The following is a 27,190-nucleotide window of genomic DNA, read 5'->3' as shown; positions in this document are numbered from 1 at the left end:
AGCCCCAGAGTTATGTGCTGGCTGTAGTCTGTCCCCACCATCAGTCTAGCTGCAGCGTTATGCTCCAGCTGGGAGAATTTCCAGATCAGGAGCAACGGTAATCTCAGAGACGTCAACAGGATTTCCTGGGCCTGGTACATTGTATGTGGATTGGGCCCCCTGCTGCTGCTTATGTATCTATATTAACATAACCTAGCCCACCTCACAGGGCTGCTGCAAATATAGAAGCAGGTAGGGGAGGAAAATGTACACATTTGAGCTGCTGGGTAGAAAAACAATTTACAGATATGCTACACAGTGCATAGTTGTACTATGGAATCAAACACGCCACCTGGCGATTGAGGGGGCCAGGGCCATGTGATGTCTTTACTTGTTCTTACTAATGGTGGCTTAGATGGTCATTGGAACAATTGAAGTCATGTCTGATGCTACCTAAAGAGGAATGGTTCAATAATGTCCTGGATATAGCCTTATTTGAATGTCTTACACAACACAGATGAGTGCTGAGAGAAGTGAAGCAAAGAAATATTGGCTCAAGGAAGTTTGGGTTGGTTCCCCCCCCCCCCTTTATTAGTAAGGACACAAAATTCTCAGGCCCTCCCAATATCCATGCTTCACTGTGGGCTGGGGGGTGGGGAATCACACAATACAACTCTTCTAAGATAATTTAACCATTTAACCAGCTACTCTGGCACTGTACTAGGTATTATAATACCTAGTACAGTGCCAGAGGAGCTGGTTAAATGGTCTGTAATTGGATTCTGTTGTGCATGTTTACTTGAAGTTGTTCAACACCACGGCTGCTTCTAATAGAGGCTTTTCCTTCCTTCCTTCCTTAATATCTTACCCTTCCTCCCAATGGAACTCAAGCAATTTTTAAATTGGGGGGGGGATTCCAATACAAGTGCAGGCTAGGAAAGATTTCTACTTAAAAGGCTTGTTGGAAGAGGAAGGCCTTTGAAAGGTTCTGAAAAACAGCAGGGATGGCACTTGCCTAAATTGTGGGGGGAAGCTATAGCTGTTTGAATTGGTATCATAGCTAATCTGTTCCGGAAGCCCATTAGGCTTCCGAAACATTCGATGACTGAAACATGGCTTCCAATTGGTTGCAAGAGCTTCCTGCACTCAAGCGGAAGTCGCGCCAGACATTTGGCTTCTGAAAAATCTGTGAAAGCCGGAGCATTTACTTCCAGGTTTTTGGTGTTCAGGAGCCGAAACATTTGAAAATGGAGCCGTTCGGGAGCAGAGGTTTGACTGTAATATATTTCTCCTGATCTACCAAATAGCGATAAAGATAACACATCTTAGCAGCTCCACAAGTTTTATTATTTACAAGAGTCATGTGATTGACAGAGAATCTATGCAAGCTTCTTTAAATATAAGTGTATCCCATTCCAAGAGCGCATTATGAGCTGAGGTTTCTCAAGGGGAGGATTAGCAGGATCTGGTGCAACTTGGAAGCGCAGCAAAGTCAGAGCAACCGCCAGTTTCAACTCCATCATAGCAAACTGCTGCCCAATGCAATTCCTGAGGAAGAAAAAACATTCAAGCTGAAACTTGAACAGGCTCATAATATTTTTTTATTTAGTATTTCATGTCATAAGAATCATATATAAGTGTCGCCACACTTACACGGGGGGCCCCGCGTGCATAAGGCACAGAGCCCCCCCAAACACCTTTTCTGTCATTCTTCAATCCATACCAAAAATACAGTATCCAAAAATATCCTGGGGCTGGCAGGAGGCTGAAGGACACACAGGAAAGCAGCAGCTACATCAGCTGTTAGGCGGAGAGGCTGGGCAGCGCAAACAAAGCCTTGCTGCACCTCTGGCCTTCATTGAGGCTTCCTCTGCCCTCGCTGAGGGTCTCCTCATGAACTATGGGGACTCTTCAGCTCTCTCCTGCCATTTCCAGGCATGAATTGGATTATTTAATTATCTCCCGGTACTTCACGTATGGGGAGTCACCTATTCTGCTTGATTGTAGAAATAAACCTCAAAGTTGTTACATACAAGATAAAACAATAAAAATTTACAGCCATGATTAAAAACATACAGAAAGCTAGCAACAAATTAGCCCAGAAACAAATTAAAACTCATACAAACTTTCTAAACATTTCGGTATGTGTGTCTAAAGAATGCAGGTGCCGAAAACCCATAAACCCTGAACCTGTGTGGTTTCTGCAATTTGCAACCAGCTCCTCAACTGTCCTTGTTTATTCCAGCTGCAGAACTAATGGGTTACTAGAATATGAAATGAATGAAGAAGTGATGGTACATGGGAAATGGGATATTTTGGTGTGGGGGTGGGAATACCTCTAGAGAAGCCTTTCCCAATCTACGGCTGCCCTACTGCCGCTTTGAACCTCAGCTCCAGCCAGCAGATTCGTGCTGATGGGAACTGTTTTGCCAGCTTGGCAAAACCTGTTCTGAAGCAATGGGGCGTTTCCACAGAGGGCTTAAATAAAGAAGAATTTGGATTGTAGTGCAGGATTCCTGATCCTCAGTTGTGACCATCTAAGTCCTTACAATAATCCATTCATACTAACCACATTTTGAGTTCATTTTTAATCTTGGGTGTTTGTTGTCATCACAGGCAGAATATATCCACAGTAAAACTATTTCTTAAGGATCCATGAATCCATGTACTAAGTGCAATAGTGTGCTAAATTAAGAGCAATATCTGTGGTGTGTTCAGACAACTGCTTCACTATGGATGCATGTAACCCATAGAAAACCCCCCACATGGATTACCCTGGACTTGGGGGCAGAGGCAACCCAAAGAGTGTGGATTGGTCCTAAAGCCTCAGTAAACAGAACACTTACACAGGGACCCCTTTATCGGGGGGAAAGCTAATCTTTCTGGAAAGATGACTCTGTTCATTTCTAAAAAAGAGAGAGAACAAACCTTCTGTCCCATAGAAGGGGGCTGTTCTGTTCTCCTTGTCACAGTATCAGTGAGAACCAGACACAGGTAAGCAGCAATCCATAATTCTGAGGATGAACTTCACTCATTGATCATATAAATCAAGTTTTGCTTTGGGTGACTATCTTTCATCTTGCTTCTGTCTATTTTCAGTGAACAACTTTACATCATTAGTTGTATTACCTGGGTCCAGCAGCAAATGGCAAAAATGCATAGGAATGTCTTTGAGATGAATTATCAGGTGAAAACCTTAGAGGATCAAACACCTTAAAGAGAGTAAGAGAGTAAGACTGTAGTTATCAGCAGCTTAAATCAGCAACAAGATGTACATGGACCGGCTTTATACATGCATGCTCATCATTGGATTACTGCAATATCAAGTGATATTGCACAAGTGAAGAGACCATCACAGTCACAATACCACAAGAGGAGCTTTCACTCTTGTAAAGCACAGTGGTTTTCACTGAGGTCACTTAATGCATTCAGGTGCCACTGCCAGACATCAAAGACAGAATTCAAGTGATGTACATGTATATGTGGGCTAGCCTTCAGTTTGGCAACATGGATGTGCATAGACATGTAGAAAGTTGCCGGGGGTTGAACCCAGCATGTACTGCATCTCAAGTTTGTGCTCTGAGCTACAGCCCTTCCTCATTACCCAAACGCCCCTGCTTTTTCAGCAATGTCTTTTCCTCTCAGGGTTATTGTCATCTATTCCAGTAGCTCATCCATACTACTTTCTACTATCCCACAGCTCTGTTGAAAAGGCTGTGCAAAATGGGCTTAAAAGTATGTGGCAATGTCTGGTGAAATCTCCAAGCTGTGGCTGAAGATTTCCATCCAGTGGGCAGGGAGAAAATGAGTCTTCAGTGCCCTAGATAAATGTTCCCCATGGCCAACAGAAGCAATGTACATTATGCAAGTTAAATTAAGCAAGAGTACAATGTGTATCATTTGCAGAAAAATTAAAGGTTGCAGAATTCTTCTTTTGTGTTCTAGAGAGTCAGTGTGGTCTAGTGGTTAAGAGCAGTAGACTCGTAATCTGGTGAACCGGGTTCGCATCTCTGCTCCTCCACATGCAGCTGCTGGGTGACCTTGGGCTAGTCACACTTCTCTGAAGTCTCTCAGCCCCACTCACCTCACAGTGTTTGTCATGGGGGAGGAAGAGAAAGGAGAATGTTAGCCGCTTTGAGACTCCTTCAGGTAGTGATAAAGCGGGATATCAAATCCAAACTCTTCTTCTTTTCAGAGTTACTTTGGCTAAGAATTTTTATTGCTATTTACAGTGGTACCTCGCAAGACGAAATTAATTCGTTCTGCGAGTTTTTTCATCTTGCAAATTTTTCGTCTTGCGAAGCACGGATTCCCATAGTATTAATGGTTTTAAGAAAAAGGAAACAAACTTGCAAGACGTTTTCGTCTTGCGAAGCAAGCCCATAAGGAAATTCGTCTTGCGAAGCAACTCAAAAAACGAAAAACTATTTCGTCTTGCGAGTTTTTTGTCTTACAAGGCATTCGTCTTGCGAGGTACCACTGTATTTTTCCTTCCTGTATTCCTGGGAGCTGTAGTATATTAAGGGTTCTGGAAATGGAAGCTCTGTGAGGCAGAAACAACAGTTCTCATTATTCTTGGGGGAGGAGTCACCTGCTTTTAGTGTGCAATAAACACACTTTAAATGTGCATTCAACATGCTCTAAACCATTGAACAAACAATGCTCCAGAGCATAAATACCTGAGGATCCTCCCACACTTCAGGATTTTTGTGAAGAGCATAAATATTCAGGGATATCAAAGCACCTGTTAAGGATTGGAGGGAGAGGAGAGAAATATCTGATTAGTAAATGGAAGATGGAACACATCACAAAGTTGTGTTTTCAGTGCGGCATTGCTGGATTGCAGAAAGGCCCCAGGGAAGGATTGCTTAAGATGTAGCTATTATGGCATCCCAATGTATTTTGTGGTATTTGTTGCTGAGTTACTTGCATGTTGGTTACAATGCCTTAGTGAGGATTTGAGTCTGCTTTCATTAAAACATGGTCATTCTCTGAGGTGACAAAGAGTTTTGCCAGAACTCGTGGAGCAGATAGATTAATCTGGAAGTCCTCAGGGTGACTTTATACTTCATTTTTATTTATTTTGTCATTCCTTGACCACAGTCAGTTTTACAAACTGCCTCCGAAGTGGTGCATAGTTTAATATGTAAATGTATCTGCAGAGGAAGATATGAAGATGCCTTATCCTGGCATTGGCTTGTCTAATTCAAACTTGTCTTCAGTGCGGCAAGGATCTTAGCCAGCCATACTTTAAAATTTGGATTATGGCATACTTAGGAGCCTGACAGAGGATGTGTATTTCCCACACATAGATATTTCCTATTCAGCTTAGAAGTTCTTAATGTTGTAGTTTAATGAAGTTGCCCTAGTAACATCCCAGACCTTGTGTCTTGCCTCTTTAGTTCCAGTGTCCTAACACAAAGAACTTTTGTAGTACAACTTCTAAGCCTCTCAACAGCCTTTAGGGCCACATGACTCCAAAGTCAGATAGAGAATTATATCCTTCAAGACAACTGAGCAAGGCAACCCTATCACCCCATCATGCCAGATACTTGTCACAAAACCAACAATCGGGACACCGTTGCCATTCTTTCAGTTTCCATCTTTCATGTCTGTCATTGAAAATACTGTGAAATGTAATCAAACATAATGAGGCATACCTGAAGGCAATGTCTTTCCATCAGGAAATGTGACTGGTTTGTTGAGCTCTCGGTACACCTGAGGAACAGGAGGATAAACACGGAGGCTTTCCTTAATACACATCGTAGTGTAAGTCATCTTACTAAGGTCATCCCTGGGAGAAACAAACAAACAAACAAACAAACTGTGAGAAAGATTCACAAGTGACAAGAAGACAAAAACATTCCACAGACAGTGGAGTAGAATATTAAAAGACGTGACAAAAAAGGAGATTTGGGCATCCTTGCATATTCTGCATTTATACTTGCAGTGAAATAACTGAAGGGGAACTTGAATATGAGACACGTGTACCTCTCCCAAACAAATTAACCTTCAGCGTTGTCAGAGTCACCCGTGGTCCCAGCTCACAAGAGACCAAAGTCCACTCCAGCTTATGTACAAAAGCTTTTATTGAAGAACATTATTAGCTTTACATCCGAGCTCCGTGACTCTACGTCTGTTACGCTTAGACCGCTGAAGTCCCCTCTGAGTCAGTCCCGCCTCTACACCAGTTTAAGAGGCTTGTACTGGTCCACCTCTTTCTCTCTTTCCTTTTCCGCAGGGTCTTTCTGCCCCCCTGTGTTCTCTCCCTTCGGGACTCTCCAGAGGCTGAATCCTCTGCCGCCTCCTCCCCCCTCCTTCGGGCTTTGGGACCAGGCTCCTCCCCAGGACTCTCTTCATTTCCACGCGCCTCCCATTTTGAACTTGGCGCGCGTACGTTGCTCCTGACCTTCCCTTCGACAGTTACACTGCCCTCGATACTACTTTCCTCCCCTTCCGGCAGGACGTTTTGCCCTGATCTCCTTCCCCTCTCTGCTTCCTGTTCTGCTCCTTCTGACACACTGGTCACTCCTCCCCCCTCACTCCGTTCCAGCGGAGCAGCCGGTCTCGCTCTCCAACTCCCACTGGGGGTTCCCCCTTCGTTTCCCTGCTCCTGACTGCTTCCCCCTCTAGCTCCCCTTGGCTTGACCAGAGGGGCTCCCTTTTGGGAGTCCTCCGATTCACTGGACGGACTCATGGACAATCTTGGGTCATTGTCATCCTCTTCCTCGTCACTCTGGAATCCTTCCCCCTCACTCTCTGTCTCCTCCCTCATCTGCGTCTCTCTCCCTGAACCCCTGACATCCATCCCCCCCTCGAAGCCCCCCCTTCCCCCCTCCCGGCCCTCGGAGGCAGGTCGTGGGAGCCGCAGCTCCTCGGAGGTAGATGCAGGATACAGTTCGTTTGCTTCAATGTCCTCTGCTAGCAGCTCGGTGTATGTGTGTTCGAATGCGGGTTCTTCACCCAAGGTGTTCTCGGCTCCCTCTTCCATTGCTACTTCGTCTGGTGCTGCCTGCCAAGGCCCCGTCAGCCATTTCTTGCGCCAGTCGTCCTCTGGTTGCTCGTCCCACCAGTAAGAGGGTTCTGTGTCTACCCCCAAACACGATCCCCTGGGCGGGCTTGAGTCTGGCGTTCTCTCCTCGGCGGAAGAAAAGCCCCTGAAAGTACTGTCTGAAAGTGTGGGCGTAAAGAGCCAGTCATCAAAATACTCGGCTGGCATGGGTCTATGCGGGAAAAGTGCATGGAACTCGTCTTTCAGAAGAGGTTCGTCTAAAGCGTAGTCCGGCACCCAAATATTGGCACTGGCCGGGGTACCCTCTCTGGCTAGAAAGTATTCTACTCCCTCTACCCCCCATCTCGAGTCCAGGATCTCAGTGACCTCGTTGAGTGGTTCGGCCCTGGGCGCCCCCTCCCTCTCGGGTGACTGAGTGCGTGCGTGCGGTACTGATTCAGACTCCTGAAACCTGTGCGGGGTCTTGTAGGGAGTGAGCACCGACCTATGAAAGACCGGGTGCACTCTGGAACCTTCGGGGAGGGCCAGTCGAAAAGCTACAGGGTTGATCCTAGCCTCCACCTGGTATGGCCCTAGCTGCCTGTGTCCCAGCTTCTTCTTAGCCAACGACCTGGCTGGCATCGCTTGGGCCGCTAACCATACCCAGTCCCCCACCTGGATGTCCTCTCCCACTCTCCTGTTTTTGTCTGCCTGCACCTTATATGCTTGTTTGGCTAGCTCCAAATGTCTCCGCAGCTCCTCGTGCACCTCTTGCAGTTCTGCTGCGAACTGGTCGGCTTCTTGCGTCACCCCCTCTCCCGGTGTTACGAACCCCGGGAAGGTTCTGGGATGACGACCATTGTTCGCGAAGAACGGCGTCACCCCCGTCGACGTGTGCTTCGTGTTGTTGTAGGCAAACTCCGCCATCGGCAGGTAGTCCACCCACGCCGCCGGGCGCTGATTGGCGTAACATCTCAGGTACTGCTGCATGATCGCGTTGACTCTCTCTGCTTGGCCGTTGGTCTGCGGATGCCTTGCCGACGTTAGGTTGATCTTGACGTGCAGGATACCTAGAAGCTTCCGCCAAAAAGTAGAAACAAATTGGCGCCCCCTGTCAGACAGGATGGATTGTGGCAGCCCATGCACCTTGAACACGTGATCGATGAAGAGTTTGGCGGTCTGTTCCGCCGTCGCCACCTTCGCGCAAGGAATGAAGTGCGCCATCTTGGTGAACAGGTCCACCACCACTAGCACCGCCGTCTTGCCTCTGGAGCTGGGCAGGTCAGTGACGAAGTCCAGCGCCACCCTTTCCCACGGTTGCTGTGGCGTCTCCAGCGGTTCCAGTAACCCCGCTGGCTTCTGGTGCACTGGCTTGGACCTCTGACAAGTGTCACACCTGGCGACGTAATCCGCTATCTCTCCCCGCATCTGGGGCCACCAAAAGTCCCTGGCCACCAGTTCTATTGTCTTCTCCTTGCCGAAGTGGCCCGCACTGGGGGCGTCGTGCAACTGCTGCAGAACCCTCGCGCGGAGCTCTTCGCCCGGTACGTAGAGGGCACCTTTGTGAGTTAACAGCCCGTCGCGTAATTGGAACTCATCGTCTCTCTGCGAACCCCTGCGCAGCGCCTCCATCTTGGATTGTGCATATCGATCCCCTTGCAACGCACGTCACACCGCGTCCAGGTCGACTGCGATGGTAGCGCACGTTCACGCCTGCGGTGCGAAAATGTGCTTGGCTGCCACTGGCGCTGCTTCCTCGAGATATTGCGGTTTCCTGGAGAGCGCGTCGGCTATAACGTTGGAATCTCCCGGGATGTATTCTATCCTGAAGTCGAAATCCGCGAAGAATTCAGCCCAGCGCATGTGTCTTTGGCTCTGGAGCTTCGCCGTGCGCCAATACTCTAAGTTCTTGTGATCTGTGCGGACCTGCACTGTGTGCTTGGCACCTATGAGGAAGTGTCGCCACGCTTTGAAGGCCGCGTGGATGGCCAACAGCTCTCTGTCCCATATGGTGTAGTTTTGCTCCGCCTTGCTGAGCTTTCGGGAGTAAAAGGCACAGGGTCTCCAATTTCCTTGGGAATCTTCTTGCAGGAGCACGGCTCCCACCGCTCTGTCTGAGGCGTCGGTCTCTACTCGCATGGGTCTGCCCGGATTCACGTGCATCAGCTGCTCCTCGGAAGCGAAGAGGCTTTTAAGCTTCCTAAAAGAGCGCTCCGCCTGTTCCGTCCAAGCGAACTTCTTCTTCTTGGAACTGAGGGTGTCCGTGATTGCTGCCGTCTCCTTTGCAAAACCCCTGATGAATTTGCGGTAGAAATTGGCGAACCCGACAAATCTCTGGACCTCCTTCCGATTGCGTGGGCTCTTCCAGTCTAACACGGCGCGGACCTTGACGCTGTCCATGGCTAGCCCCTTGTCAGACAGCTTGTAGCCGAGGAAATCCACCTCCGTCACATCAAACTGGCATTTCTCCAACTTGGCGTAGAGCCTGTGTTCTCGCAGTCTCTGCAGGACCTCCTTCACGTCTCTTTCATGAGCCTCCTGCGATTCCGAAAAGATCAGGATGTCGTCGAGGAAACACACACACTTCTTGTAGAGGAGCCCCGCCAGCACGTGATGCATAAAGGCTTGGAAGACGTGAGATCCATTTTGGAGACCAAACGGCATAACTCTGTATTCATACGTGCCCAGAGGCGTGAACATGGCCGTCTTCCACTCATCGCCCTCCCGGATACGGATGAGGTTATACGCTCCACGCAGATCCAACTTGGTAAAGATCTTCCCCTTCCGCACGGTCGCTAGGAGGTCATCAATCTTGGGCATGGGGAAGGCCTTGGGCTTGGTCATGGAATTTACGGCCCTGAAATCCACAATGAGTCTTTTCTGGGGCGTGTCTTTCTTCTTTACAAAAAACACAGGACTGCCCCCCACTGCTTTGGACTCCCGGATGAATCCACGCTTCAAATTATGCTCTATGAACTCCCTGAGTTCTTGCATCTCGTCCTCAGACATGGAATACAGCTTCGCAGTCGGCAGCTGCGCCCCCGGCAACAGGTCGATCGCGCAATCGTAAGGTCTGTGGGGCGGCAGCCGGTCAGCTTCCTTCTCGCAGAAAACCTCCAGGAAACTCTCGTACTTGCGAGGAACTGCCTGCGCCATGCTAAGTTGCAGCTGCTGCTCCGCCCCCTCCTCCTGGCTGGACTGGATACAATGTTGAGCACAGTACGATGAGCAAAAGGTGATCTGCCATTGGTACCACGCTATTGCAGGACTGTGTCTCTCCAGCCAACTCATGCCTAGTACTATAGGCGTGTCTGACAGGCGGGTGACATTGAAGCTGATGACTTCTCTATGATGTCCAATCCGCATCTCCATGGGAGGCGTCTGTTGCACAACTTGTCCTCCCAGCAATTTCCTGCCATCAACCGTGACTACGTTTAGAGGCGTTGTCGCGGGCAGAAGCGCTATGCGATGCTGCTTGACGAAATGCACCCCCACAAAGTCCGCGTTGCTCCCAGAATCGATCGTGATGGGGACTTCCAGGGTGGTTCCGTTCGGCAACTGGAGTGTTGCAGTGAGATGCACCGTTGGCTTGGGTGGTAAAGGGTCTGTACGTTGCAAAGGCACTGGGGACTGCTCTACAGATTCGCCTGGCTGAGCCCCAGCAGCTCTGCTTCCAGCCAGGCACTGTCGTTTCCCTGAGGCTGCTCCTCTTGCATCACTTCTGCTGCCACTGTTGCTAAGGCTGCAGTGTGCTTCTGGGGCCTCTGGGGGCACTCTTTCGCCATGTGTTGTGCACTGTCACAGATGTAACATTTCCTGTTCCCTCTAGGAGGCTTCGCCTTTACTGCACCGGATGCTGGGACTCTGGCTGTTGCTTGAGCCTTAGCACCACCAATTTCCATCGGTTCCTCCCCCTGCCGCGTCAGAGGCGAGGGATGTGCCTGACTGAAATCTCTGGGGAGAAAAGGAGGCGTCCTTGCCAGTGCACGCGCCTGGCGTCCCTCCTCATTGTGCCAAGGACGTTCTTCGTGCCGTACCCCTATTGCGAGAGCCCTCTGCACGACGTCCTCCAGGGTCTGAGGTCTGTCTCCCCTGGCAAGTTCGTCTTTTATGGTGCCGCTGAGACCCTCCCAGAACAAATCTCTCACTGGTTTGCAGTCCTTCTCCCAGCCTAATACAGTCAGTAAGGCGAAAAATCGCGAATGATACTGACGCACAGTGGCTCTGCCTTGCCGCAACCCGTGCATTTCCCTGCGTGCAAGATCAAGATCCACGGTTGACTGGAAACAAGCGTCCATCGCTTTAATAAATTCATCAGAATCGCGGCGGGCAGGGCCGTCTTCGCGCCACAAATTGCGCAACCAAGCTCTTGCCTCCCCATGCAAATGAGACACAATAAACCCCACTTTCTCCTCTTCATCTTTAAAGTCATTACGAAGCAAATGCAGTGCATACAAGACGTCTGCTCTGAAACTTGGGTAGTGCTTTAGGTTCCCATCGAAGTGGGTGACTAGACTGCCCCCCTGCCTTCCAAGTCCAATTCCCTCTGATCTGGACCCTGGGAACCCTTCCTTGCTTGCACGCTCCCACCTTATTTGCAGGTCCTGGCAGCGCTTCTCCGCTTCATCACTCTTCTTCTGAGATGCAATGACTGCAGCGGTGAGTTCTGTAACTGCGTTGCGCAGCGTTGCTAGTTGCTCCTCCGCACTCATGGCCGCTACCGTTCGTGAGCTTTGCAAAAAAAAAAATTGCGTTCTGTGGGAGGGGACTTACTGTCAGAGTCACCCGTGGTCCCAGCTCACAAGAGACCAAAGTCCACTCCAGCTTATGTACAAAAGCTTTTATTGAAGAACATTATTAGCTTTACATCCGAGCTCCGTGACTCTACGTCTGTTACGCTTAGACCGCTGAAGTCCCCTCTGAGTCAGTCCCGCCTCTACACCAGTTTAAGAGGCTTGTACTGGTCCACCTCTTTCTCTCTTTCCTTTTCCGCAGGGTCTTTCTGCCCCCCTGTGTTCTCTCCCTTCGGGACTCTCCAGAGGCTGAATCCTCTGCCGCCTCCTCCCCCCTCCTTCGGGCTTTGGGACCAGGCTCCTCCCCAGGACTCTCTTCATTTCCGCGCGCCTCCCATTTTGAACTTGGCGCGCGTACGTTGCTCCTGACCTTCCCTTCGACAGTTACACTGCCCTCGATACTACTTTCCTCCCCTTCCGGCAGGACGTTTTGCCCTGATCTCCTTCCCCTCTCTGCTTCCTGTTCTGCTCCTTCTGACACACTGGTCGCTCCTCCCCCCTCACTCCGTTCCAGCGGAGCAGCTGGTCTCGCTCTCCAACTCCCACTGGGGGTTCCCCCTTCGTTTCCCTGCTCCTGACTGCTTCCCCCTCTAGCTCCCCTTGGCTTGACCAGAGGGGCTCCCTTTTGGGAGTCCTCCGATTCACTGGACGGACTCATGGACAATCTTGGGTCATTGTCATCCTCTTCCTCGTCACTCTGGAATCCTTCCCCCTCACTCTCTGTCTCCTCCCTCATCTGCGTCTCTCTCCCTGAACCCCTGACAAGCGTTAACTATGAATCTCAAAATGCTGAAGCATGACACACTCTCACATTCATGGGGGTCAGCACTATTTGCAATTTCTGAAGCAAAATGAAACTTTTGTGGCATCTTACCTCTCCAAAGACTTCCCAGGTATTAACCAGGGTTTTGAAAAATCTAAAACTTTTCCACTTCAGGTCTGACAAGAGAGTTACAGATTTGCTTGGAAAACAGTAAAACCTGCCCTGCTTCAGCAGGGATCCTCACAAAAGAAAAACAGATAGCGAACGAAGAACGTTCTCACCAGCGCAGAGTCTCTCGCTCTCCAAGAATCTGCTTTATCTCCTCCCTGCATTTTTGCTGGTGCTCTGGATTCTGGGCCATGGCATACAAGGTCCAGGAAATCCCGCTGGTGGTGGTATCGTGACCCTCAAAGAGGAAAGTGTCCACCTCAGAACGTATGTCTTCATCAGATAATCCCTCACCATTTACATCCTGAAAAATGGAGAATGATCAAGGTCAAAATCCACGGATGACTTGCTTTGTTTTCCATCACATGCAGCCACTTGCCTCCTTCATGGGATTATTGATTATTTTAAGTAAGCCACTCTGGAAGCCCTTTTTGGCTGGGCAGTGAGATAGAAACACTGTAAACCAATGTATCTAAAGGACAGGACTGTTGGCTGCATACGTGCATATATCCCTTATCTGGAAATACATGATGTGGATTTTACTCACCCTGGCACAGAGAAGAATATCCAGAAAGTCTAGATATCTCTTCTTTTGGATCTTCTCAAGTTCCCGTTCATCTTTAAGCAGTGCCTTTCTTTCCCTAATCACCTTTTCTGTGTCAAAAAAGTAATAAATCTAATAATTTCCCCAAACAGACGTCATGACATTCACTGCTTCTATGTAATTTTCTGTATGTTACTAACTTTAAAAGGATGAAGAAATTCCCATAGTGGGACAGGACTTAAGGGTGGAATCTACACACATAAAAAAAAATCTGAAAATGTTTCTTTTTAACAACATTTTTAAAAATACATTGAATTTTCCATAAGGCTTGCCATCACCATCTAGTGTCACATTGTAAATTGCACTTAAAACATTTTCTTTGCAGCTGTATAGCTGAGTCCACGGTTAGGAATGTTGTTACTAGACCTGCTGGAACAAATATTTGCAAACAAATATTTGCAAACATTGCTGCTTAACTTTGGATGTGACATTTTGAGTTTGAAATGTAAAACCTTAACCTAAAAATTGGAAACTCACATACTTTAGACTTGCTAGCATCTTTTGATTGACTTGATTTTGTCAGAAATCATATATGAAACCTGACATGTTATCAACTATCAAATATTCTTTTTTTTTAAAAGTCTACACATCAGTTTATTTTGGGTGGCATCTAACTAAGCCATTCTCAGAGCAAACCCAGGGTTTTAGGTTTTAGACAGCAATAAATACATCCTTACATAAAGACAGCATAAAATAGTTTATGGTCCAGAATTACAACACAGGTAAAAAATGTGGGTGAATAAAAAAGATCTTCTGGCATTGAAAAGACTGTAAAGCAGGTGCCAGGCGAGTCTCTCTGGAGAAGCTATTACATATCTGAAGTGCCACTGTTGAAAAGTCAAGGGTTTAGGAAACCCCTGAGAGGCATCAGAATTGCTCAGCATCCCCCCACCCCCCAGGAGAGCCCAGGTTGCCTGTCTGCAGATTAAATTTTGCAGTTGGGTTCTGCTGGGGTCTGGCAGCTGGCTATCCATGCCCTGGGGGTGTTATCGCACAAGCCTAACCATATCTGCTCAGAAGTAAGATCCATTTAATTCAATAGGGCTTACTCCCAGGTAAGTGGGGTTAGGCTTGCTGCCTTAGCTATGTACATACAGGTGTAGATTCCTCCACTGAAGAGAAGAACCAAAGGAAATACCTGTGTGGCGATGGGCTATTCTGCAAGCCTTGAAGAAACGGTATCCATGAGGACAGATGCGATAGATTAGATCATTGTGATAGAGAAATGTCTGTATTCTTTCCTGCATCAAACAACTGAGGTCACTAATTGCTTGGACATATGTATTCTTACTAGAGGAGTCAAAGAAAGAGTTTAATTTAGAGGTGATTATTTTTAACAGGCACAATACAAAACAATGTAGTTTATTTATCACACTCAGTCTAACCCCACCTGTCCTCTAAGAAATAGATAGTCTTGCCCACCACCACCATTTTATACTCATAACCACCTTCTGAGGCAAATTAGTCTGAGAGAGCAAATTATCGTGGCTGAGTCCTAACCTAATCACTACACCAAGGAAGTGATGCCTCCTGTCCTTAAGGAGGCAGAATTGTGACTATACCTGAAAAAAACTACCCTGGAACCAACAGTTTCTAGACAACTTCTTTCTGGTCACTAAACCCCATTTTTGTCCAAAGTAACTGTTAGTACAACTGTCAGTAGTGGCAGCACAACTGCAAGCATTCTTGGTGGATAGTGATTAGTTAGACCCATTCCACTCTGGATTGTAACATGGGACTTGTGAGAGACTGCCCATAGGCCTGGAAAGAACAGGTGCAGGGGTTTCAAGCAGTGCACCTGATGCTCACGTGAATTGGTTCTCACTAAACAATGATTTATACGAGAAGTGATTCCACACACCACAACCCCCAATGGTTCTCTGGTTCATCTATAAACTGGAGTTAAATTTTCCCTTGCCTTTACTATAAGTAATAATAATAATAATTTATTATTTAGACACCGCCCATCTGGCTGGGTTTCCCCAGCCACTCTGGGCGGCACCCAACCGAATGTTAAAAACACAATACAGCATTAAACATTAAAAACTTCCCTAAACAGGGCTGTCTTCAGATGACTTTAAAAGTAAGATAGTTGCTTATTTCCTTGACATCTGATGGGAGGGCATTCCACAGGGCAGGCGCCACTACCAAGAAGGCTCTGTAACTTCACTTCTCGCAGTGAGGGAACCGCCAGAAGGCCCTTGGCACTGGACCTCAGTGTCTGGGCAAAACGATGGGGGTGGAGACGCTCCTAAGTCTCTCCCCCCCCCCCCAGTTCTCATGATACCTGTCAAGCTGGCAATTGCTTTGATAACTGAAGATACACTTCAGCATGCTGTCCAGTGTCATGGACCCAACATGCTGGAAAATATCCAGTGATTTATCTTCTGAGATCAGCCTTTCCCATTTATCCTAATGTAAGAGAGAAAGGTTTCACAGGTCAAAAGTAAATTCCTCAGATGATTAGATTTCTGGCATCCATATTTGAGCCAGCCACCCATGCTGCTGCAATGTCCATATAACCATACGGAGAATGAGCAAGGCACACCATCCATTTCTTTATTTAGTACATGTACAATTCACGGTAAAAACATTTAGGCAGATCATTCGACGCCTGGGTGATTTCCCCCACAACCACAAATACCACAAAATCCCTTGTTGCAATTATAGATTGGAGAGAGAACGTGGCAGTCATCTAAACACTAGTGGAGCAATCAGATTTGTGTGATTATGATCATGTACAAGCCAACCTAGCATGTGTAGTAAGCAATGAATTCTTATTTTTATATATTGTGGTAGGATGGTTTCCATTTATTTGTAATGTGGAAACCCTGGCAATGCCCATCAACCTGGGGTGCATGGCCCCCTCAAATATTTTATTGGGTGGGCCAAAGGGACTTGTGCCCCTAGGAGTTGGCTCCTCTGGTGCCTATATTTTTTTCCTGTTTATGATTCCCCCCCCAAAAAAATTATGCAACATACAATGTACGTATGATCAGTTAGTGAGTTAATAGACTATGTTTATGGCACAAGTAAGGATGGCAGCTGGTGAGCTTGTGGTGTTGTTTGTGTGTGTTGTGGCCTGTATTTTTAACACTATGTCTAAATATAATTCCATGATAACCATTTCCTTTGTTCGGCAGATTTCTGGCTAATACTCCATGACTGTCAGCTTTTCCTCAGTGAGAGCTAATTGATAATCAATGTTTGTGCTTGTATGAGGTACCCATCTCAGCTTGGAGGTAGTGGGGACACTCATCCTCTAGCTAAGGGAAGGGTGGGTGTGTTTGGAAGAGGCAGAGGCTATGAATTTGTTGAAGGCAGAGTCTCTTTAGGGTGATTTGACATGGAGCCACATATATGGTACCTTGTAGGACTGCCTCGTTGCTTTCGCTGATGCTTTACTTATGTATTTGAAAATAAAGCAAAGGATTTTGAAATGTATTTGAAAATAAAGCAATGCTTGAATCCTTTAATAGTGCTAGTTGAAGACATTTTGCTGAATGAAATAGAACTCTAGAATCCCAAGCCAAACCTCAGGGCCAGTACTAAACAGCTACAAATTCATGTCTTCATCTCACCATCAGGTTAATGCCTGAAGCAGGTACATTCATCTTGCTGCATGAAAGTGCTGGGCTTGTACTCCCTCATCCAAAGGAAATGAAACCTGGTGTTGCTGCCCCTGGAAGTTCCCAAGGCTCAGAGGAGTACAACAAGATGGTTTAAGTTTGTGAATAAGCTATGAGTAGGATTAACATTTCTGATCAAGGTTTCCAAATTCTAGGTTGGTTGGTACCTGGGCACAAAGTGCAATTGCCATGCTGGAATAGTTTAACTCAGTGCTTTTTTTCCTTAAAAAAAATGTTTTGACTCAAGAAAATCACCATTTTATAGTTCAAAGCAAGGAAAATAAATACAGTAAATGGACAAAAGTGCAAAGATTCACAAAATGTTTAGGGGCATACCCCCAGAAAAAAGAACTGGTTTAACCACAATACTATTGGCTTAGATCTTCTATTTAGATCTTCTATTAGATATAAGAGAGAGGTATTTTTGTTTTGTTTTTTTTAAAAAAGCCCTTACCAGCATCACTTGGGTGGAATCGACCATCAGTACCACATATGACTTTAAAATATCACTGTGAAATGCAGGAGTCAACAGTCGCCGGTGCTGGAACCATTTGGGCCCATCTAATACCAGTAGCCCTTTCCCTAATATGGAACGAAAAAGCTAGTCAAATCTCTTTTTTGTTAGTAATCTCTGCAGAACGTGTCTGGACAGAGGCATGCTAAAAAGATTTAAAATTCCATGCCGAAACCCATCTAATCCTGCAACTAATACGTCTGCATTTTGTACTCTCAATAAATGGTATACAGAGATTGTTGGCATTAATGCGGATCATCACGTTGATCTCCACCCTGCTACCACAAAGAATTCAACCATGGCAATTTCTGGAATTGCAGAAGAAAGGAGTGGCACAGACAAAAGGAGACACAGCAGTCGTGATGGCGGACTTTAACACAGGAAACAAAGGGGTATACTTTAATAGGAATTGGATCTATGCTTGCATTGCAGAAGGGGCTTCAATCTGAACAGGGCATTATTATACAAGATACTTAGCATAATCGTTAGTGACATGCACTGCAACCTTATCCAAAGTTGCTCATACGTTGTCTTCCCAAGAAGATTACTCAGTTCTTTAGAATAGATGCCAGTGGTCTAACATAAACAAAATGCATTGCATTAATGGAATGTGAATAGCTGCCCTTCCCCTAATGAGGTCAGCCAAGGGACAGAAAGTCCAATGAGAAATGTCTAATTTGCTTGAAAGAGCAATAAGAGCTGAAATCCCCTTGGCACTTCTGAGGTATGTTGCTGTCACTTACATTAAATGCAAGGACCGATTCAATAACAAGTTGTACATATTCACAGCAGTGACTGGAGGAGGAATGACTGCTGGGAGGAGTGCAGAAAGAAGAAAAGCCATTGTACACCTGCATCAGCACAACCGGACATCTTCGTCTGCCCCATCTGCAACAAAACATGTCTCTCCTGTTTCGGTCTCTGCGGCCACAGCAGGCTCTGTAACTCCAACAGTTTGACGTCATCCCCAAAGGTGCACTCTTCCATTGCCTCCCGAGACAGATGGATCCCTATCAACGTTTCTCTTATTTGGCTGTTCTTTGGAACTCAGTGTTCTGATTTTATGATATAGATTGATAGTATGCCATGGGTAGAGTACATCACATGAGGATGAGGAAACTCCTTGTTCACATTTAATCAGGGATAGCACCACAAGAAGAATCCCTAAGTTAAGTTAATTCATCTAACTCTGGAGTCCCCGGTGTGGCACCTGTGGGCACTATTGGAACATTGGTGCCTGCTAGAGCTCCCTCACCATCCCATACTTGCTTGGTTGTTTTTTTTTTAAGTGATAACCTCCCCCCCCCCTTTTCTTTGTGTGTTCCTTGTTTTAGGCTCTGTGCAGGTCATTTTAAGGTTGTTCTTTTCTTTTTGGAGGGACTGTTCTGAGCACCTTCAAATTTTTCTTCTGTGAAATGGGTATTTGGGGGCAGTTCCTTACCATTTCCAGATGTGCCCCAGGGCCTAAAGAAGTTGGAGATTCCTTATCAAAATGTAATAAGCAAAAGCATAGTGCTACTTACCGATCCATGGGAGAAAAAAATTGTAGAAATCAAGAGCCTTTGGATCTGCAACATTCAGAAAGGATGAGTGCGTTGAGCAATGCAGAAAAAGAAAGCAGGATATTTTAATTTTTTAAAAAAAAAATAGATCAGTGGGTCTTTTCTGAGTATGGCTAACATTGGTTGGATGCAACCATTAGCAAACAAGTAGCCCAGGGAAAGCATAACAAAATGGAATGATGGACACAAAATGCTGAGGGCTGGCTAAACTAGTAGAAATATGTTTATTTTCATTTAAGGAACATTTACGAAACTGAAAAAAAATTATCATGGAAAAATAATGGCTTATTATTGCCTTTCCCCCTTTTGCTATTGTAGTTTCATTCCCCCCCCCCCACCTTATCTATATGTTGTTGTTGTCCTTAAATCTATAAAAAAACAGGTTTTTTTTAAAAAAAACACCACACAATCATATAAGTTATAATTAGTACCTCTCCAACTTAACATTCTATTTTGGGTTGCTTTCTAAATATCATGTTGACACACATGCTGAATTAATGACTCAGGGTATGACCTTTTTTAAAGCGCACACACATGATGCTGATCATGATGCTCTTGTACATCTCTTTTCATCACAAGGTGGACAAGCATCAGGGCCAGAAGTAAGGAGTTCTGCTTCCAGAAACACTAACTCATTTTCCTCTTCCACACTCATACATTATTTCAGGCATGTCCAAAGTCTGTTTTGGGGGCCTAATCCTGCCTGCCAGTCAGTTCAATCCGGCCCCTACAGGCGGTTCCTCCCCGTAGCAGTGGTGGAGCTTCATGCTCCTGCACCGGGGGGCGTAGAGCAGGCGGGGGCGGGGCTGGCATGTGTCCCAGGGGCGTGACGTGCCACTCACAGGGGTGTGGCACCCAGCACAGTCGAGGGGCAGCCACGATGGCACCCCACCGAGATTGTACTGCCAGGGGTGGTGCGCTCCCCCCTTTCCTCCGCCAGTGCCAAGTGGTTCAAAAAAACGGTCAACAACTTTGGTCGGCCCTCATGCATGTTCACCTCATCAAATCTGGCCCTCTTTAAAAAAAGTTTGGACACCCCTGCATTATCTCCTCCCTCCCTCTCTCACACACATTCAAGATACTCATACATGCTGTCATAGGCATATGCTACACATGTACTTCCAAGAATAAATAGGGAGAATGAAATGCTGTGTCCAGATCTTTAACAATGTTTCTCCCTCCCTTTGCATCTGCTCAGTGAAATGAGGAGAGCAAAATATCGCTGAAGATAAACAGAGAACTTTTCTCCTTTCCTCTCCTGCAAAACTTCCATACTAAGCAATGAAGGCATAAAAAATGTTATTGCCTGCTCTTCAAGAAACACATAGAGACCATGTTACCCTTCCCTTCCATCCATCTCCATGCTGATATGAGGAGGAGGAAATGTCATCAATTGATCTCTACTGAAAATCCCCTTTCCTCCAGTAATCTGAAATGTAGGCTCCAATAATCAATCTATGCTCTCTCTCTTTTTCCATCTCTTTCCACATTTTTCCATCCCTTTCCACATTTAAATATATCTCTGTTACATTCCTGAGTTCATTTTGGACTTTTACCATCAAGTTTAATCAACTTAAGCTGTTGTTTTTAATCCCTGGAATACTTAGAAAAAAAGGTTTTGCTTTTCAAAATTGGCTGTTCTGAGTTGGATGGGGTCTCAGCTCTGCTATTACTTCTGCTGGCTAGGGAGGGAAGGATCTGTCAAGTTTGGTTCTCTCCATGTTTCATTTTTCCAATCTGACATTCAGTTATCCACACATTGCTGCTATTTGTATTTTAATTTTTTTAAATAAAAATCCTCATGAAACTTCATCAACATTTTAGTGCAAATTTCTCAGAGTAAACAAATTTTATATGCAGTTTTGATGAACGTACACGTTTCTGCAAGCCATCCTCTAACATTATGCATCCTTGTTGTTATTTTCTCTTATACCTTCACTTTTATGCATACTTTCCCCTAATATATATTTTAATAAACATCTGTTAGAATACTGCATTGCAAAAATTCAGATACCTGCAAATTTCAAAGGATAGCCATGTTTTGGTTCACAAATTTGGAAACTGCAAAATTGATAATTTGGTTTTAAATGCCTACAGAATCAAGTTTCTCCAGCGCCTCTATAACTAGCTCCCACTGTCTTGCTAGAATGCAAGATCTTATCAACCAAAGGCAGAAGTAACAGTGAAAACAGCTGGAGGCAACAGAGGAAGGTGCCAACTGCTGCTGTTAATTAAGAACTAGGAATTGAAACCAAACAGAACTTGAGAGACAGCTCTCCAGAAACTCCTCAGAATGCATAAGAATAAATAAGGGGCACCTGGAAAAATGCTAGGAAAACTGTGTTGGTTGTTGTTTTGCCACTTCATATATTTAGTTAGGAGCTGAAAGCAAACATACAAAGCCCACTGATCATCCCTACAAATAAATGTTAGGAATAATAATATTGTAGAAGATATAAAAGACTCAAGAGCTGAAGTGACCTTCAGCTAAAGTAGTGGATTGGAATCCTGCTGTTATCACACCACTTCATAACAGAGTCAGGTTTCTTCTCAGAAAACCTTATTATAAAGCTTTCTTTCAAAAGCTGTTGAAGTGGTCTGGCAAACATTTTCCAAGCACACAAAGTATTAGCTTTCTGCTCAGGGCCAGAAGCAGCAGTTGATATCACTGGAGAACTCACACCCCACTAAAAGGCCCACTGCCAATTCCAGGAGCCTCCTGGCCATCTTCTTCTTCCTCCTCCTCCTCCTCCTTGCTATTATTGCCTGATCATTTGATATCTCCAAACAAGCAGTTTAGGATTAAGCACAAGGAACATGCCTTGTGTTCTCTTTCTCTGGAAGATGGTGCCAACTGAGCCCAGAAGCACAGGGAAGTGAGAGGACAGTAGTGAAAAGGAAAAGCAGGTGGGCACACTCAGGGAGCAAAGCCCAAGGGTTCCCACAAAACCCAGAACTGGCACTGATTTTACTGAGCGATATAGCAGATACAATAAGCATATCAACAACATAAAACATTAGTCTTCTGTTGCTCTAGCCAAACCCACTGAAGGCCTAGTCAACCTGGCCTGATATGAGTGAAGCTCTTGCTCTGAATCTGTGTAAACTATTGTGCTTTTAGCTAACATGGAGGTAGAGAACGTGGAATATGCGAGTTACACCTTGATTAGATGCCGACAAGTCAAACCTAAAAAGGCCACACGGCATTGGCATGACCTGGAAGGAACCTTAAGAAAAAGACAAAGTGCCATCAAGAGGGGGAAATGTCAGGAGAATGACAGGATGATATTAAAGCCAGGCAAACTGATGTTTCAGTACGATAAGTTAAGATCATGGCTTTGTTCCATGTTTTAGAGAGACTTTCTGCTTTTAGCCAGATGCTTAAGAAAAACATTTTCCACATGGTATTTATGTAGCAACTATAGCGTGTGTAAACAAAGAAAGAATGCAGGGCACACTGGGACCATCAGTCATTTGTTTTGCAAGTGCAAAAGAAAAAAGATTATTGCATATGGAGAAAAGGGGGGAAGAAAAGCAGATGAGAACCATCAGACACAGTTAGCTCCAACTGTGCTAACTGTAGACAGAGCTTTAAACAAGAACTCACTGAACAATAAATAGGCAGCAGGATGGATAGCTCAGCTGGTTAGAACGTGGTGCTGATAGGGCCAAGGTTGCAGGTTCAGAACCCATATGGGACTGCTGCATATTCCTGCATTGCAGGGGTTGAGCTAGATGATACTCAGGTCCCTTCCAACTCTATGATCCTATGATCAGACTGGTGCCTGTTCCAAGGATGAAGCCTTGGGCTAATTTCTGGCTTGTTTCCACCTGGAAATTGAAGGGCTGGTCATCACCCCTCCTCTGCTGAAGATGTCACATTTGGTTGTCATAAGCCCTTGCTGATCCGTAAATATTTTTCCTCTTGTGGCTGACACCCTATGGGCAGGTGTTTTTTAACTATAGGCATTTACATTGCCTCTGTAATGACTAAAATGGAATTGTAGCTTTTCACCTTCGAGGTCTGGATTTCTGTTCCTGATTACACTATCTGTACAATCCTAGTCAACCTTTCCTGCTGAGCTGTGTTGGGTATGTGGCTTTCCATAACCATAGGCTGGTAGGAATATGTGATAGTTCTACCATTGACCTAGACCAGGGAGGAAGGGCAAAAGAAGACTCAGCATCGATGCCAATAGAACAAATTAAAGGGTTGCAATAGAAGAATGCCAGGCCTACTCTTCTTTTATTATAAAATAATATGCCTTTCAGGTAAGGTTGGGCTTGCTGCAAATTTAAGGCAAGTTTAACAAGTAAAAACCTGCAAAATGGTATGAGAAAATATGATAGTAAGTGCAAAACACAGAGACTAACACTCAGAATGATTCAAAGAAGTGACATGGTTATGGCTTCCCCTGAACAACGAGCTCTTTCTGGAGCTTCAGCACCATGTGCAACCCCTGTATCTCAGAGGTAATTTCCCTCTCAATCGATTAGCATTTGTGAGACAAGTTAATGTTTGCTATCTCACATATAATTCTGTAGTGATACTTGCAATACTTTTCACACCTTCCTGGGTTTCCTGGGCTAAAATGGCTGTTGGTTTTGTTTTATTTGGTTTTGTTTGGTTTACAATATAGTTGTTGGTTTTGTTTGGTTTGCCAAATAGAAAAATGAGTCAGTCAGGCTACTGGCCTAAAGGGAACAACTTCAGAGGGGAGTGATGAGTGCAGACATACCTAAGGGAAGGGTAATAGCTCAATGGTGGGGCATCTGCTTCACATGCAGAAGGTCCCATGTTCAATCCTTGGCATCTCCAGTTAGGATTGAGAGAGACCCAAGTCTGAGACCCTGGAGAACCACTGACAGTCGATGTAGACAATGCTGAGCTAGATGGGCCAATGGCCTTACTCAGTATAAGCAGCTTCCTATGTTTCTACAGCTAAGCTCTCACAACATAACAGTGATGAGAAACCTGGGCTGCTCCAGATGTTGGACTACAACTCCCATCATCCCAACCATTGGAAATGTTGGCTGGGGCTGGTGGCAATGGAAGTCCAAGAACATCTGCAGGGCCACATGTCCCCCATCAATAGAGCTTAGCTACCAAATGACATTTGAGTGTACAGATAGGAGATGTACAGATATTGCCTTAAAATGGACCATTTCGTTACCTCCTCTGCTGTATACAGCCTTGGCGTAATCTGGATGGTAGATATTGAGAAACCCCAAGAAAGCTCCAAACCACAAGGAATGACCCTTGGGATATCTCTCCGACCAGGACACCATTGTGGTAAGTTCTCCAATTCGACCGAGCTGTGGCAGTTGGGGACAAAAATCAAATCAATGCTATTATAGTCAACTAGGTGTGGGCTTCCCACTGTCCAGGCCATCTCAGGGTCTTAAGTCAGCCTGATAAACATTACATATAAAGATGGTCTCAGAAGCTTTACACTGGTATAACCAGTTCTACCCAGCCTATATCCACCTAAAATATCATGAAGTAACAAACAAGTTTTTTAGTTTTCCAAAGTCTTTGATCAGGCATGAGATGAAGCTAATTCCTAATTCCCAGCTCTGTATCTGATGCAGATCCGCATGAGCAATCAGGACAAAGAAGTGCATACGCTCTTAGACCCCTAAACAAGTTTTGGGCTACTGCATATCATAGATCTCCATGACCAGGGCACCATTTCCTTGGAGAGTCAGCATTATCTCTGATCAAAAACATTTCAAACCTGCTTTAAAACACAAAGTCCCCAGGCCATCGGGGATCTCTCACTCCACAATAAGCATTGGGCTGCTTCATAGCATGCTTATCAGATACCTTCAAAAACTATCCCCTTCATCCTGTAATTTGTACCCCATTTAAATTTCTCTCCTAAACCTAGTAAAGGTAAAGGGACCCCTGACCATTAGGTCCAGTCGTGACCGACTCTGGGGTTGTGAGGCTCATCTCACTTTATTGGCCGAGGGAGCCGGCATACAGCTTCCGGGTCATGTGACCAGCATGGCTAAGCCGCTTCTGGCAAACCAGAGCAGCGCACGGAAACGCTGTTTACCTTCCCGCCAGAGCGGTACTTATTTATCTACTTGCACTTTGACGTGCTTTCGAACTGCTAGGTTGGCAGGAGCTAGGACCAAGCAACAGGAGCTCACCCCGTCGCAGGGATTCAAACCGCCGACCTTCTGATCGACAAGTCCTAGGCTCTATGGATTAACCCACAGCGCCACCCACGTCCCTAAACCTAAACCTAGTACTTTCCCCCAAATAGCAACAGCCTGGAAGCAACCTCAGGGTCATGGCGACATATCCCTATGTTAGAATCAAATCACCAAATTCCTATAATGTGAGAATTGGCTGATTTCAGGTAGTGTATGGGTGGGTTGAATAGGAAGTGGGTGCTGAACCAGAAGGCGACAGCACCATGGCTAGGGACAAGCAGCTTCTGGGGTAAAGTACAGACAGGCACTTCTAGCATTCATCTCATGTCTGCCTCTCTGTACGTGAAATTACATCCTGCTTTATAGGAATCTAGCTCACATTCTAACACATGGGTCATGGCACCATAATGCCTACTTTGCCCTTTGCCGGCCGCATTGTAGTTGCTCACGAAAAGTCTGATGTACCAGCAATGGCAACAGCACAACATTTGTTTGGCACAAAACATTACAATCACTCACTTTTTTTCTGAGTTCTACTAGATGGGATGAAGAAGTCCTACCTCATTGGTGTGTCCATAAAACCAATGCTTCGGTGGCCCTGGGAAGCTCTCCAAAGATCTGATCAGCTTTTGCCTCCTTTGGTATAGCCGGATGACTTTCAGGAGCACGCTGACCAGACAGAAGGTAGCAGCTGCATAAAAAAACAGGTAAAGGTTTAACCCCAGTCCAGGCAAGGCGAGTTGCATTTTGCTCAGTATGAATTCCCTGGAAGCAGCTTCTGGGTCTCTTGGTTGAAGTACGGCTGGATGCAGCTCGTATGCAATCCTGTAATAATGCTATATATGAAACAAATAGGCGGGGACTCCTTAGATATCGTATTTCAGCAGGCTGGAATGAAGTGCAGCACCACTTCCAAAGTGAGCAAACAAATGAAGGGTGGGGGAACAAAACACAGGGGTGGAGATCAGCATTTTACCGATTGTGCTATAAATAATATCACTACAGCTCAGGTGATTAACCTGAGTTAATCCACCAGCCTTTATAAAGCAAGGGCTCTTGGTTTCTATGCCTAAGGTATGGAATCTCAGCCACTGAATCAGACAAGAGCTAATTGCAAAAGCATTTTGTTTGATTTTAGGGTTCAAGTTGGCAGATAAACAATCCATTGTGATCCAAGGCTCTGCTTAAGTTCTAGTGCAGTGTGAACGAGCTAAGCAATGTAAGGTGCAAGAGGCTGATCTCTATTTTTATCATTTACCATGCCTTCCTCCACCCAAGAATCAAATTGGGTGGGTGTTGGAGTATGGCTGCAAAGGAAACAGGTGCAGCTATCTGTTAGGGCTGAACGCAGCAACATTGCCTTACAATTGCATGCCTATGTATGTGTATGTGTTCTACCTGGAATGCCAGAGGCATTAATCTTTCAGGGGCAATGTGTCTGTAATCCCATTAATAATGGGTTCAACCTACCTTTCTGGTCAAATGAATAATCTGCCAATGTAGCCTTCTTTTTATCTGGATTGAGTTTCAGTTTATTGGCCCTCAACCAGCCTATTAGTGGCTCCATTGCAAATGAGACATGGAACTGGATATAATCTGCATATTGATAACACCTCACTTAGATTTCTGACCTCTTCCAATGGCTTCATGTAAAATATTGAATAGCGTGGCAGACAAAAATAGAATCCCATGGAACTTCATAGCAAGAGATCGAGCACATTACCACTTTCTGAAACTGGACAAGGAAGCAGGAACAGAACCACTGAAGACAGTACAGTGGTACCTTGGTTTAAGTACAGTCCGGTTTAAGAACGATTTGGTTTACAAACTCCGCAAAACCGGAAATAGTGTCTTAGTTTGAGAACTTTACCTCGGTCTAAGAATGGAATCCGAACAGTAGAAGGGCACCGGCGGCGGGAGGCCTCATTAGGGAAAGCACACCTCGGTTTAAGAATGGTTTCGGTTTAAGAACAGACTTCCAGAATGGATTAAGTTCATAAACCGAGGTACCACTGTATTTCT

General features: G+C 45.6%; 1 protein-coding gene across 1 annotated transcript; it reads right to left on the bottom strand.

Moving 5' to 3' along the window:
* Nucleotides 1–1,304: 1,304 nt before the first annotated feature.
* Nucleotides 1,305–25,986, bottom strand: LOC309345274 (cytochrome P450 4B1-like). The gene is made up of 12 exons (XM_081868267.1): nt 25,729–25,986; nt 24,178–24,319; nt 18,965–19,009; nt 17,382–17,509; nt 15,586–15,710; nt 14,437–14,588; nt 13,242–13,348; nt 12,808–12,998; nt 5,640–5,773; nt 4,659–4,723; nt 3,109–3,191; nt 1,305–1,527 (listed from the first exon to the last, which is right to left on the bottom strand). The coding sequence occupies exons 1-12, from the start codon at nt 25,912–25,914 to the stop codon at nt 1,359–1,361; spliced, it is 1,527 nt and encodes a 508-aa protein (XP_081724393.1). The 5' UTR covers nt 25,915–25,986; the 3' UTR covers nt 1,305–1,358.
* Between the last annotated feature and the right edge of the window lie 1,204 nt (nt 25,987–27,190).

This window comes from Podarcis erhardii, assembly GCF_964252035.2.
Source record: "Podarcis erhardii genome assembly, chromosome: 6".
Taxonomy (NCBI): domain Eukaryota; kingdom Metazoa; phylum Chordata; class Lepidosauria; order Squamata; family Lacertidae; genus Podarcis; species Podarcis erhardii.
This window is presented reverse-complemented; position numbering and strand designations above follow the sequence as displayed.